Here is a 14,664-nt window from a genome sequence, read left to right on the forward strand (position 1 = left end):
CATAATATATTTTCTAGGAATGGCCAGTAGTCATAACTCTGTTGTCGAGTGTCTCAGGACCATGAGCTCCTTCCCTGTCCCTAACCCTAGGGGCACCCTAGCTCGCCCTGTTTCCCGGATTACTTCTGATGGTGAAGACGCTGGGGCCCTGTACCTTCCCTTAGCTCCTGAATCCGTCCTCAGTCTGTACCCTATCCCAGGGAAGAGGGGAGTAGTAGTATACCGTAATACACCTACCAGACTAACAAAGTAATACGAACAGGGGTAACAAAAAATACCAAACATACAATATATTCATACAAACAAAAGAAATGCACCGGGGAGTGGAGGATGGGGTTATACCAAAGTAAGAGAAGAAAGGCAATTATCACACACTCAAAACCTAGCAACAGTCACAGATAAATCCACCAAATGCCTTCTCCTATAACACCAAATGCCTTCTCCAATAACAACCACCACCAGCCATGCAGCATAGGCTAGCTCTGACAACGACTGCTTGCCAGGGCCCATATTATACAGGAGATGGGAGTGGCTGACAGTGAACAGCTGAGAGCCTTAGTGCAGGAAAGCTTCCAGGAGCTCTTAACCGAGCAGATTAACCCCTGCACTGCTAAAAGAAACCTGAAGCATTTAATATGAAGGTGAAGTGCTTCTAATCTGTGCAGGAGTAGGAGAAATCAGAAACTGCAGTCATCTGGCTCCTCGAGGTAAACCCGTGTGACCAGCCCTCTAATGTGTTCTTTCCCTAGACAGGAGATATCAAGGAAAGAAGGATAGGGCTAATCCATGTCAATATGTCTGATCCTTTCTTCATAATACACCACATTTAGAGTTATCCAAAAGCAATTTACTCCCCTCTACCTACTGAGAACCCACAATCTCGCCTTATCGACAGGAATAGCATGGATCCTGCAGATGTAACACAGCAGTATGCAGTGACTGAGAAGAACCATCTCCACAGCATCACAAAAAGGAGGTGCTGAAGTACCAAGAAAACCCAGAGTGGGTGGGAAGAAGGGGATGCCTTAAACTGGCCACACAAGTTTAGGCAGTAGATGTCTGAATACTCCATACACTAGTATTCCTTCCACACAGCCGAGCAAGAATGTCTGCAATAATGCGGAGAGGGCAATTTCTTTGATGTAGGAACAAAGGAGAGAACATGTCAGATCCTTCTTTTCCCCCATATCAGACAATGGAAAAGAATTCTGAGATCCTCAAACCTTAATAGCCAGTTACACAGGAAGATTGCACTGAATGACATGTAATAGATAGGCTGCCATTGTTCTCGGCAGCACATGCTTACACAGGACGATGTGCTAGCAACAACGATGATACTTTGTGTAAACTTCAACCAACATTTTCTTTGCTCGTCGGGTGATTGCCAGCCTGTTGAGACTGCACAATTATCGTGTGATAAGCTTTCCTAGGAACACTCGTCTATGATAATTGAGCGGTGTAAAAGCACATTAATACAATCCTGTAATAAGGACCCTTCCTGAAGTCTGTACACCATCATATGCATGCATGACATGAGACATGATGGTGGTAGAGGATAACAGAAAGCTCACCTTGCAGGTACATCTCCTCACCCTCGGCAAACATCTGGTTGCAGCGGATACATCGCGCACATGTGGGGTGATAATGTTTTTCTCCGGCCTACAAGGAAGGAATGGATTTGTTACAATGGATTTCTCTCCAAAACTAAATTCACCATTTTTTTTGTTATAGACCATATGGATGTACCAGAAGATTACTAGAGTTTTCTAGACTTAAAGGGGATCTCTCAGCAGGTGTTTGCTATGTAATCTGAGAGCAGTATGATGTAGGGGCTGAGACACTGATTTCAACAATGTGTCACTTACTAGGCTGTGAGCTGTTGCTTCAATACAATAAGTGTTTTGTTCACTGCCAGACTAGCTGCCCACGTGCCTCCTAGTCCAACCACGCCCCCAGCACTGATTAACAGCTGTCAATATGCAATGTACACATAAAGTGGTGTGGGCGAGGTTAGCTTTCTGAGGTTGGCTACATGCTACACCTAAAAACTTTGACTGTGTCACTGTTACGGTACTGCAGCACAGGACTAAGGTAGGAGGGGGGGGGGGAAACTGACCCTGCACTGCGACTAGGCTGATACCCTACGATGGGGTGGGTGACCCATTCCTAGCAAACAGACCCACCGACGATCCTAGGTTAATCTCAAGCGAAGACCTATAGATAGTGGGAAGGGGGTCCCTGAAAGATCTAAGGACTGGGTACAAAAACGAATCATCTCCTAATAGAAAACAAAGAGAAGGCTGCAGAAACAAACGGAAAACAGAAACTAAGACTCGCAGAACCAGAGGTCCCAGCACTGCACTAATTAAACACACAGGACGCAAAGCAAGGCTCCAAGCCAGAACTCAAGCGGATTAACACCGTTGTCCAGCAAGGAATGGGAGACAGGTGCAGGTTAATAAAGGATTATACAGTCACCTGACCCAAGACAAAGCCAGCACCAGGGGAAAAAGACCAGCAGCCAGAACACTACAAGAAAATGGCGAATAGTCACAAACTGAACAGATTCTAACAGTCACAGCCGATGCACCCAGTAAACTAAGTGATACATCGCTTGAATCGGTATCTCTTTTATTACATTATGCTGTTCTCAGAAGAGGTTGCAAAAACCTGTTGAAAGATTCTCTTAAGAGTCAAGTATGTTAACTCTTGACTTAAATGTTAAATGGGTATTTGTCCTTTGTACGACAACACTGAATGTTGTTTACGGTCTATATATCAGTTTACCATAGCAAAATGGAAGCATAAGATTTTAAAGGGGTTCTCTGGGACTATGATATCAGATTAGTAGGAGTTTGAATACCGCCAAGGACTTTGATTGGATGATGGAAGTGGACCCAGCTCAATACATTGAGTAGTGGCCGTAAATGGTACTGCAAGTTCTCCTACATACAAGTGCATAGTAGAGACCTGCACTACCAGTTCCTCTTTACTATAACCCCCCTTAATCAGATAATTGGTGGGATTCCTATTACCATAGATTTACATTTTACATTGTTTTCCATTTTTTAGCACTTTTGTATAAAGCAATAAACGCACACAAAAAAAAAGAAATCTGTATTGGCTTCCTGAAATCCCAATGTCAGTCGTCACCGATTCATCTGCCAACAGGCTGCACAGAGAGAAGAGACTGTCATTTACCACAGTCACCACATCTTAGAAACAAAGTCATTAATAACTAATCCTTCACATGCTCTGCGGTGTAGATGGGCGAATTTCAGGAACGGTTCCTAAGAGCGGGTGGTTTGTTACTCTTCATTTGACAGGGAATAATGCGAAATAAAGGATTTCTTTTTATTAGGTGTGACTTCCCACCATGTCTTGGGGATGACACATGGCGTGGAGATGTTTTTCAAAATACAATGGAACCTTAAGTTACATATTTTTGGCTGCAGAATTTATATATTGTAGGCACAAAAAGCTTCAAAAAGTCCAAAAAAATTCAATGAAATACATAAATTAAAAAAAAAAAGTAATGTCAAAATGGGGTACTCTGAGCTGACCCTCTACAGAACTCGTATATTCACCCATAGTCAGTAAATATGCCAAATTTATGAAATTGCTGGTGTCCAAATGTTGAAACTGCCACAGATCTTGAGCACTTTGGCCACGATTAGTCACTCTCTCAAGGGATCACGACCGATTATATCGTTATATCGGATGAGTGCTATTCGTGATTTTCACGGACGGCACTCGTACCCATGATATTCTATTGGGTTGTGCACATGCCCAATTTTTTTGCCTCCTCTTCAGGGAGGTTGTTGCAAAATTTTAGAGAACTACAGATCTTCTGTGGATGAGGCTTGTGTAAATCCTTCTGTTTCTTCATATAATCCCAGGCAGACTGGAAGATGATGAGATCAGGGCTCTGTGGTGGACATATATACATACATAGCTGTACGTTTGTTGTTGCTGTCCTGCTGTGGAATAAATTTGGAGCCAAACGCCTCCCTGATAATATTACATGACTGTTAATATCTGCCTGTATTTCACAGATTGGAGAACACTATAAATCCTTACCAAATCCCCAACCCTATTTTCTGAAATGAAGCCCCAAACTTGTAAGGAGCTTCCACCATGCTTCACTGTTGCCTACAGACACTCATTATTGTACTGCTCTCCAGCACTTCAACAAAAAAATGCCTTCTGTTACAGCAAAATATTTCACATTTTGGCCCATCAGTCCAGAAGACCAGTTGCCATTTTTCTGCATAGTTGAGTCACTTTGCCTTATTTCAACGTAGAACGTATGGTTTTTGCCTGCAATGTTTCCATGAAGACCACTTCTAGGCAGACTACTTTGAACAATAGATGGGAGTAGCCAGGTCTTACTGGTTGCTGCCAATTCTGAGCTGATGGCACTGCTGGACATCTTCCGATTTCATCAGCTGCACTAAGTTTCCTTGGCCGACCACTACATCTACAGTCCTTAATGTTGCCAATTTCTTCGTGTCCTCAATTTTGAGAACAACAAGCAGATACTTATCCATCATGCAATACCAACAGGGAGGAATCTGATTGGCTCCAATTTTATTCTCCAGCAGGACAACAACCTCAAACATACAGGCAATGTCATTAAGAACGATCTTCAGGGTTAAGAAGAACAAGGAAACCTGGAAGTGATGATTTGGCCCTGATCTAATCATCATCCAGTCTATCTGGGATTACATGAAGATACAGAAGAATTTGCACCAGCCTCATCCACAGAAGATCTATAGTTAGGTCTCCAAGATGCATGGAAAACTCTCCTTGCCGAGATCCTTCAAAAACTATGTTCACATCTGCCAAGAAGAATTCCTGCTTTGATGCTGTTTTGAAAGCACAAAATATTGATGTAATTTAGGTTTCTCTTTTGTTCATTCTCTTTTCATTTGGTAAATTGATGCAAGTACACTATTAACACTTCTGTTTTTGAAAACATTCCTACTTTTCTTACTTAGCAGTATTTTTTCCACACCTGCCAAAAACTTTTGCATGTTACTGTAGCTTCAAGAGGATTTTATCCACTAGTTAAAATCTGCAGAAAGAAGGGATCTGTAATAAAAAATGAAGTGCTACAGTACGTCCCCTTTCAAATCTCCGACACTCCAGTGCCAGTGGGACTGGAAGAAATGATGTCCCATCCATTCAGTCACCTGACCGCTGAGGCCACCGACTGGTTGTAGGATTAGATGACAGATGGAAGGGATGTCATCACTTCTTCATACATGTACAGAGATATAAATTTTACAATATATGGAAAAATCAATAATAATTCATAATCAATCCACGTGGCATATACAAAATTTCTTGCTGTGGTGTGATTACCTCCAGCACTCGGCCCGTGATGAACTTCTCACAGTGGTCACACTTGATGCCAAACATAGCATGGTAGTCCATTTCACAATAAGGGATCCCATCTCTGCAAGACAGACAGAATGGCAAGGGTTAATATCATCACCGCTATGCTGGAGAAAAGGGAGGGGATTCAGAGTGAAACCACTGCTGAAGCCCATTTATCCAGGACTGGTGCAGGGACCGGATTCGGACTCCCTTTGATCATTGCTGCCACCCGGATTCACTGGAACCCCCAATCGATCACCCACAAAGTTGCAATACTTGTGCCATAGTCTATATGTGTGTCTCCGTCACCCACTCCAGATATACCAGATATATTCACTTACTTGCTAATATATTCCGCCTTCAAATGGACACCGCAGGTCTTGCATTTGAAACAGTCCAAGTGCCAGTGTTTCTCCAGGGCAACCAGTGACTGACCATTTTTTATTTCCAAGCCGCAGCCTCCGCAGTCTAAGTGGGGAGAAATATCACACTGTGACCCTGATGGATAGAACACTAACAGTCATGGCCAAAAGTGTTGAAACCATTGAAATTGTTCCAGAAAATGAAGGATTTCTCCCAAAAAATTATTGAAATTACACATGTTTATTTCCTTTGTGTGTCTGAGCAGGTACCACCTATATCAGTGTCTGAGGAGGAAACTCGAGCATCTTGTCTCAACTGGAGGTAGCCGAGAAGAGATCTCTAGAGGGTCAGTACGATGGACACGCATCTTTGGTTTTTGAGAGGGATTACGGGAAGTACGGCTCGCTTGACCCTAACAGAAACTGCAAGATGTCGGTGAATAGTAAAGTGGTTACTGGACTGGTCGACACTGCAGGGTCCCTGAGGCGATCCAGATCAGGAATCCTGGAGGTTGCCAGATCCTTCTGCTCGCACCTCTTGGGGAAGAGGGATCTTAATTGGGATGAGATGTCGGCTTTCCTGACTGAAACCATTCCCGAACCAGGGGTAGACCCCTCTCCCCTCTTTTGATGTTTTAACAGAGATGATCAGGAAAGAGGAAGTTAAGTTGGCAATTGAAGGGCTTGCCAAAAAAAAATAAAAAAAAAAAAATCGCCAGGTCCAGATGGCTTAACATCTGAGTTCTATAAGACCTTTAAGGACGCTTTGGTTCCCCCCTTGACTGAGGTATTTAATGAGTCTTTCCTCGGGCACTCTGCCAAAGTCAATGAGGAGGTCTGCCCTGATCATCTTGTCAAAGGGTAAGGACCCATCTTTCCTTGAGAATTAGCATCCCATAGCACTTTTCAATGCAGACAGGAAGGTGCTGTTTAATAGGCTGGTGAAATTTGCACCGCGACTCCTTTCAGAGGCCCAGCATTGCTCTGTTCCAGGCCACAGCACATTTAGTGCTGTGCTCTGTGTCTGACAGGCAGTGGAGCAGGGTAGGGCTGGTCACTGGAAGGGGTACATGCTGTTACTGGACAAGGCAAAAGCGTTTGATAGGGTTAATCATGAGTACGTCTGATTTGTCCTTCTGAGATATGGCCTGCCGGGGGAGGTTTGTTGATTGGCTTAAGACCTTGTACGGTCAGGCAGAGAGTTTCCCGCTTGTGAACGGTTGGATTGCCAGCTCTTTTGAGGCTGGATCTGGTGTTCGACAGGGTTGTCCCTTGAGCCCGCTGCTGTGCATATTTGAGATTGACTCACTTCTTAGGAGGGTGGAGTGTGGACTGTTGGCCGGGATCGGGATGGACCGGGCAGCACCGGAAGCCACTCTGAGGGTGGTGGCGTATGCCGATGATGTCACTGATTTTGTTTCCTCTCATGAGGAGGCAGGGTGGCTGATGTCAGAGGTAGATCGCTACTCGGAGGCATCCGGGTCCAAGATCAACCGCTATAAGTGTGAGAGTCTCTGGCTGGGAGGAGGAGATCCTGGTTTTGATCTCCCGGACACCTTTCCAGCACCCAAAGTCTGTGCAAAAGTCCTTGGCATTGAATTTGGCCAGGGGGATTACCCCAAGTAAAATTGGGACAGCAGGCTAGAGATCGCCACTCAGAAGGTGAACCAATGGAAGGGTTGGTCTCTGACCCTAAGGGAAAGGGTAAACCTGATCAAAACTTACCTGCTCCCTTTACTGATTTAATCTGGGCAGTGTGTGCATTTTGCCAGAGTCTCTTTGGACTTGGGTCTACAGTTTGTTATTCCAACTGTTATGCAGGCGCCCTCTGGTGGCGCTGCACCCCATCTCCAGCACAGGCCGCAAGCCGCGGTCTATCCAGCCGGCTGGCTGCCGCCAGGACCCCCGCCACCGCCACTGGACCTGCCGCTGCTGGCCACGCCGCCGGACCCCCCCGCCGGACCCGCAGCTGCCTGCCCACCATGTATACACACACACGTACATACACACATGTACACACACATACATACACACTCATGTACACACACACACACATACTCACATACACACACACGTACTCACATACACACACACACGTACTCACATACACACACACTGTCATGTGGACCCGTCCTGTGTGATGCGACCAGCAGACCGGTAACTGAAACAAGACACGGCACGTGAAACTGTCCTGTGTGACACGGCCTGCAGGCCGGTAACTAAAACAACAAGACACGGGGAAAGGGGAAACAGTTACAACGGTGGGCCCTGCGATAGGGAACGGGGACGTTGAGACCTTCTGCACACCCCTGAGTCAGTGTCCCTCACACTCCTAACGTTCCCTAGGCCGGTTCCGCACCAGGCGCCGATCAGGATACCTGTCACCCTAGCACACCCTAAACCTATCCCTTGCTAGGGAGCTGGGTGATGCAGGCACTGGCCCCACCGCTGTACTAATACACACCAGGGAAAAATACACACATGGAAACACCACTTAGCTTGGCTCTGTTGCTCTTGCTCCCAGCAACAGAGTCCACCACCAGAATGCAGCTTTCCTCCTGAATAGCTGCCACCAAGCTCTCTCAGAGCTGCAAGGAAATCCCCTCTGACTCCTTCCACAACAGGGCTCTGACTGAGCTGACAGGACCTCTCTCTAGATCCTTCCTCCACCAAGGATGGTTGATTGAACACTATCACCAACAGTGATTGCAACACCTGACACTCTTTTATAGGTAAGAGCCAGCAATCACACCTGCTTTATAATCACATGCACCAAACTAAAGAAACCAGAGTGCAATGACACTCACCACCACCGGGGGCAAACTAGAACAAAAGACACCACTGTGTAATAATCCTAATGGCCACCGGGGGCAAAACCAAACTTAACCCCTTAATGTCCAATGACGGACACAGTCCGTCATCAGACATCTCCCCTGCTTTGATGAGGGCTCCGGCGCTGAGCCCGCATCAAAGCCGGGAGATGTCAGCTGTTATAAACAGCTGACATGTGCCCACAATAGGCGCGAGCGGAATCGCAATCCGCCCGTGCCTATTAACTAGTTAAATCCTGCTGTCAAAGCTGACAGCGGGCATTTAAATAGCATTTCCGGCCGCCAGGCCGGAAATGACGTCATCGCCGACCCCCGTCACGTGATCGGGGGTCGGCGTCATGTTGCCTGGACAACCAGAGGTCTCTATGAGACCTCTATGGTTGTTCCAGGCATATGGCTTTCAGCGCCACCCGGTGGTCGGCGCTGAAAGCACAGGAGTAAATCTGCTACATATGGGCGATCTGCTCATCGACCATATGTAGCAGAGCCGATTGGGTTGCGCATGCTTCTAGCCTCCTATGGAGGCTATTGAAGCATGCCAAAAGTAAAAAAAAAAAATTAAAAAAACCTAAAAGTTCAAATCACCCCCTTTCGCCCCAATCAAAATAAAACAGTAAAAAAAAAATCCCACATACACATATTAGGTATCGCCGCGTTCAGAATCGCCCGATCTATCAATAAAAAAAAGCATTAACCCGAAAAAAATTAAAAACGCCAGAATTACGTTTTTTTGATCGCCAAGACATTGAATTAAAATGCAATAACGGGCGATCAAAAGAACGTATCTGCACAAGTGTGGTATCATTAAAAACGTCAGCCCGGCACAGAAAAAATAAGCCCTCACCGACCCCAGATCATGAAAAATGGAGACGCTACGGGTCTCGGAAAATTGCGCAATTTTTTTTTTCTTTTTTAGCAAACTTTGGAATTTTTTTTCACCACTTAGATAAAAGAGAACCTATACATGTTTGGTGTCTATGAACTCGTAATTACCTGGAGAATCATAATGGCAGGTCAGATTCAGCATCTAGTGAACCTAGCAAAAAAGCCAAGCAAAAAACAAGTGTGGGATTGCACTTTTTTGGCAATTTCACCGCACTTGGAATTTTTTTCCTGTTTTCGAGTACATGACATGGTAAAACCAATGGTGTCAATTAAAAGTACAACTCGTCCTGCAAAAAATAAGCCCTCACATGGCCATATAGACTGAAAAATAAAAAAGTTATGGCTCTGGAAATAAGGGGAGGGAAAAATGAAAATGCAAAACCAAAAATACCCCTGGTCGTTAAGGGGTTAAGCACACAGCTTAAGACAAAAAATAAAAGAGGTAATTACATGTGCTTTTATCTGTCATGATCCAGCATGGATCATGACATACACACAAACACGTACTCACATACACACACACATATTCACATGCACAAACACACGTACTCACATACGTACTCACATGCACACTCACATACACACACGTACTCAAGTACTCACATACACACACACACGTACTCATATACACACACGTGCTCATATACACACACACATACTCACATGCACACACTCACATACACACACGTACTCAAGTACTCACACACACACACACACGTACTCAAACACTTTCCTTCCGATGCGGTAGCATCGGGCACACCTCTAGTTATATATATTTGTATAGTTTGTGGTTATTTTATTTAAAATTAAAAAAAAAGTATGTATATAGTTTTTGTTTTCTATTGTTTATTTTATTTGTTTGTTATTAGTTTGTTGGAAACCGGACCAGAAGGTGTAAGTGATTAATATTAGTTATTTTTCTGTATATATGTATAATATGTGTGAGAGGAGAGATTGAGCGGCTGGACCAGTGTTCATTATACGGATTATTTTTCTGGATGATATTTTTCTTTTTTCTGTTATTATTATTGCTATGTTTTTCATTTTTATAATAAAAGATCTACAGGATACGCAAAACAATTTATTTACAAACTTTCTCATCTATTTATGCATGACATATAAACTTTTACATAGTGTGACCATACCCTTTAAAGTTTGGGAATTGGCTTGCAGACAGCCAAAAGTCTGAATTAGGAAAAGAACTGACATAGCTATGTGAAGTTTCAGATTTGCAGAACAATATGTCACCCAGTGTACAGTACGCGTTCTTCTCTAACTTTACGTATTTACCAAGCCTCGCAGTCGTCCCTGGCTCTGTGGCCTCTGCAGGAAGATTTAATGACTTATGCTGTGAGCCACCCACTGTGCTCCGAGTTCACTCCACATCTGCTTCTCAGCACGCACCAAACATTTGTTCCCTGTATCCACTTACTGAAGATCCATAAACTACACCGAGCTAAATATAAGTAAGAGACTAAAGTAAAGATGTGCTATAATTCAACAAGTACTACATTCTTCTTGCTTTATGATAAGATTTTATATATAAGTTACAATCTGGAAGTACTTCTTGTACAGGGGCGCTAGGTTTTAATTTATCCGTAATTAATAATAATATAATTATTGTAAAAAAAAATAAAAATGCTGCAGTACTACTTTTTACCATTAGGTGGCGCTGCAAAGGCTTTTAAATACAATGATGCAGTATAGTTGCATATGGAACAGACATATCCAATGTATGTTTTTTCTGATACGGCGGAGCTATGTTTATTATTCTATGGAATCTATAATTAAAAAAAAGAAGCAAATAAGAAATTTTTTGTCTTAAAAACAAAACTCGGCAAACTGCAAACATTTCAGTTTCCCATGATTGTGCTCCAGATCACAAAGCAAGGTGCATAAAGACATGGTTTGGGAAATTTGGTGATGGAAGAATGTTAGAGGTAGGGATGAGAGAACTCGAATGGTAAAGATTGGGGTTCGTAAGGGACACCTAGTGTCTGGTGCTGAACCATGAACATGGACTTCTTACTGTATGTCCATGTTACTGTTCGGGTTTGGAAGCCTAAGAAAGCTTGTTGAAATGCTGCAACACGGCCAATCAACAAGTTTTAAGGCTGTGGACACCTCTGGCTCCATTACAGCCATGCCAAGAAATGGTATGCCTGTGATTGGCTGGCGCAGCACGTGACCTGGCCTTACAGTGTAAAATAAATCAATAAACAATTTATGTCGACAATACACATCTGACATCAAACCCACAATCCCATTACCCTGACTGCCACCACACCAATGTAATCGAGAAGAGCTGAGGCTAAGCACTAAAATTGGCGCATCTAATGAATGCCCCATTTCTAGGGCAGCTGAGGGCTAGTTTTATTTGCTTGGGTATGGGTCAATATCTATAGACCTTCCTTCCTCTAGTGGTCTGCTTTACATCTGTTGGATATTAAAAGTAGAGGGAACCCCACATATTTTTTTTAGAGTTCCCCCCTATTTTTAATAACCAGCCAAAGGAAAGCAGACAGCTGTGAGCTGGACTTATTATGTTGGGAAGGGACCAATAACCACGAAGCTTCCCAGCCTAGTAATATCAGACTCAAGCTATCTGCTTTGCCTTTGGTGGGGGGGGACTCTAAAAAATGAAGTGAGGTCCCTTGTACTTTTAATAACCAGCCAAAGTAAAGCAGACAGCTGGAGGCAGATATTAATAGGCTGGGAAGGTTCATAGATATTGGCCCCTTGCCAACCTAATAAAGGCACCCCACAGCCAACACAGAAATGGAGCTTCCATTAGATGTGCCAATTTTGGTGCTTAGCCTCAGCTCTTCCCGATTGCTTGGTGCGATTGCAGTCAGGGTAATGGGATTGTGGGGTTGATGTCAGATGTGTAATGTCCGCTGACATCAAGCCCAAGGGTAAGTAATGGAGATGCGTCTATCAGATACTCTCATTACTAACTTAGTAAGTAAAAAGAGAAAGAAACAAACAGAAAAAAATCTTTTTACATTTAGTTTAATATTTAGTAACAAATATAGTAAACTACACATGCAAGGCAGCACTCCACTCCTCCACTTTGTACTCCGGCTCCTGGCTCAAGATTATCATTTGTTATATTTTTTTATTCCATGTTATTTTAAGTCATTTTCCTATCCACATTTGTTTGAAGGGCAATTGTCCTTCAATTTCCCCCATTTTGCTTCCTTTTGCAGCCCCCTAGCCCTTACTATGACGATTTTACAGCCATTTTACAGCACCAAAGTTCAGGTTCCCATTTACTTATATGTAGTTTGGTTCCGCGGTCAAGTTCTGGTACTCAAACCAAACTTTGGATTCATGATCGGCCGAACCCGACGAAGCCGAACTTCCATGGGTCTGCTAATCCCTAGTTACAGGCCACATAGAGCCCGGACCTCAGCCCCATCCAACACTTTACTTGTGGAATGAATTAGAGCACCGACTTATTAATATTTTGGATAAATGGACACATATTTAATAGACACAATGCAAATGTTCTTCACGGCAGAGTGAAAGCTTTTATGGCTTAAAGGGATTGTCCGCGACTAGGCTACTACCTTCTAAAATACTATATTCCACCATGTAAAATAGCATCACCCAATACTCAACTCCCATACAGTTGCCGGGTCTCCTGAGGCTCACGTGATACTGTTATGTCAAGAATGGTCTACAGAGCTCTCACCTATCTGACGTCCAAGGTTCGTCCAAAAAGAAGTGAGAGTTTAGCTGCTCAATAGCGGCTGCTGATTGGCTGCAGGGCTCATGTGACATAACAATGTCACGCGAGACCCAGAACATCCGGCACCAACATCACCAGAACGCCACTAGTGTGGTAGGCAAGTATAGAGTGTTTTTAATTTACAAGGGGGATATAGTATTTAAGAAGGTGTTGTCCTAGTAGTGGACAACCACTTTAAAAGAAGACCCAACATTATTTATCTTGAACTGATCCAGAGTTAAATCATATATTATGCCTCAGAGCTGCACTCACTATTCTGCTGGTGTAGTCACTTCTTCCTTCCATTACATTACTGATCCTGTACTGATCCTGAGTTACATCCTGTATTATACCCCAGAGCTGCACTCTGTATCCTGTACTGATCCTGAGTTGCATCCTGTATAGAGATGGACGAACCCGAATAGTAAAGTTCGGCGTACATACCGAACACCTAGTGTTCAGGCATGGACACCGAACACGGACTTCACCTCGATTCATCTGTGGTTTTCAGCCTGGACGGTCGCATCTTGGCACCGTCCAGGTGGAAAACTGTTCGTCCCCAGACATGGATTACATCGTAGGAGAGAACAACGGACAGGTGAGGGATATTGTTGCTTTTTATTTTTGCTTTATTACCGGAGACGAGGGATTCAATGGAATGGGCGTTAGGTGAGTATAACTGTGTTTGTTATTTTTAAATAAAAACGTAAAAGTGTGTCTTTATTTACCATGTAATTATAGGATTAGTAATGGATGGGTGTCTTATATACTCCTCTCCATTACTTAGCTTTGGGCTTGATGTCACCAGATAATACATAGGTGATATCAACCCCACAAATGTGAACCCCACTTGCCACCGCTACTAGGCAAGTGGGAAGAGCCGGGCAAAGCGGCAGAAATGGCTCATCTAATAGATGCACCTTTTCTGGGCAGCTGCGGGCTGCTATTTTTAGTCTAGGGGTAGCCAATATCCATGGCCAATTACCAGCCTGAGAATACCAGCCCCTAGCTGTCTGGTCTAGCAAGTCTGGATGTCAAAATTGAGGGAAACCTCATGCCGTTTTTTTAAATTATTTATTTAAATCATTAAAAAAAACAGCTTGACAACCTGCCTTGCTAATGCTGACAGCTGAAGGTTGCAGCCCCCAGCCGTCAGTTTTGCCTGGCTGGTTATCAAAAATACAGGGGAACCCACACCGTTTTTTTTTATTTATTTAGAGCGCATCTGCTCTTGCTGTTATTAGCGGCAGCAAGTGTAAGCTGATGGGAGCAATAGTCCCATCAGTCGATGCCAGTGACCGGAGGTTTAACCTGAACCCGAACATCTAGGGGTCTGTCCATCTCTAAACCTGTATTATACTCCAGAGCTGCGCTCACTATTCTGCTGCTGCAGTCATTGTGTAAATACATTACATTACTTACTGATCCTGTACTGTTACATCTTGTATTATATCCCACAGCTGCACTCTCT

The 14,664-nt window shown here is 43.8% G+C and overlaps 1 protein-coding gene across 1 annotated transcript in view; it reads right to left on the reverse strand.

The window, feature by feature from the left end:
* Positions 1 to 14,664, reverse strand: part of ABLIM2 (actin binding LIM protein family member 2) — a 230,106-nt gene that overhangs the window by 108,375 nt on the left and 107,067 nt on the right. The window contains exons 5-7 of the mRNA XM_073574547.1: positions 5,724 to 5,850; positions 5,368 to 5,461; positions 1,572 to 1,659 (exon numbers count right to left, since the gene is read on the reverse strand). Of these exons, the coding sequence (XP_073430648.1) occupies positions 1,572 to 1,659; positions 5,368 to 5,461; positions 5,724 to 5,850 (309 nt within the window). The remainder of the gene's footprint in view (positions 1 to 1,571; positions 1,660 to 5,367; positions 5,462 to 5,723; positions 5,851 to 14,664) is intronic.

The sequence above is a fragment of the Dendrobates tinctorius genome, unplaced genomic scaffold (genome assembly GCF_039654945.1).
Source record: "Dendrobates tinctorius isolate UK_male_01 unplaced genomic scaffold, ASM3965494v1 ptg000039l, whole genome shotgun sequence".
Taxonomy (NCBI): Eukaryota; Metazoa; Chordata; class Amphibia; order Anura; family Dendrobatidae; genus Dendrobates; species Dendrobates tinctorius.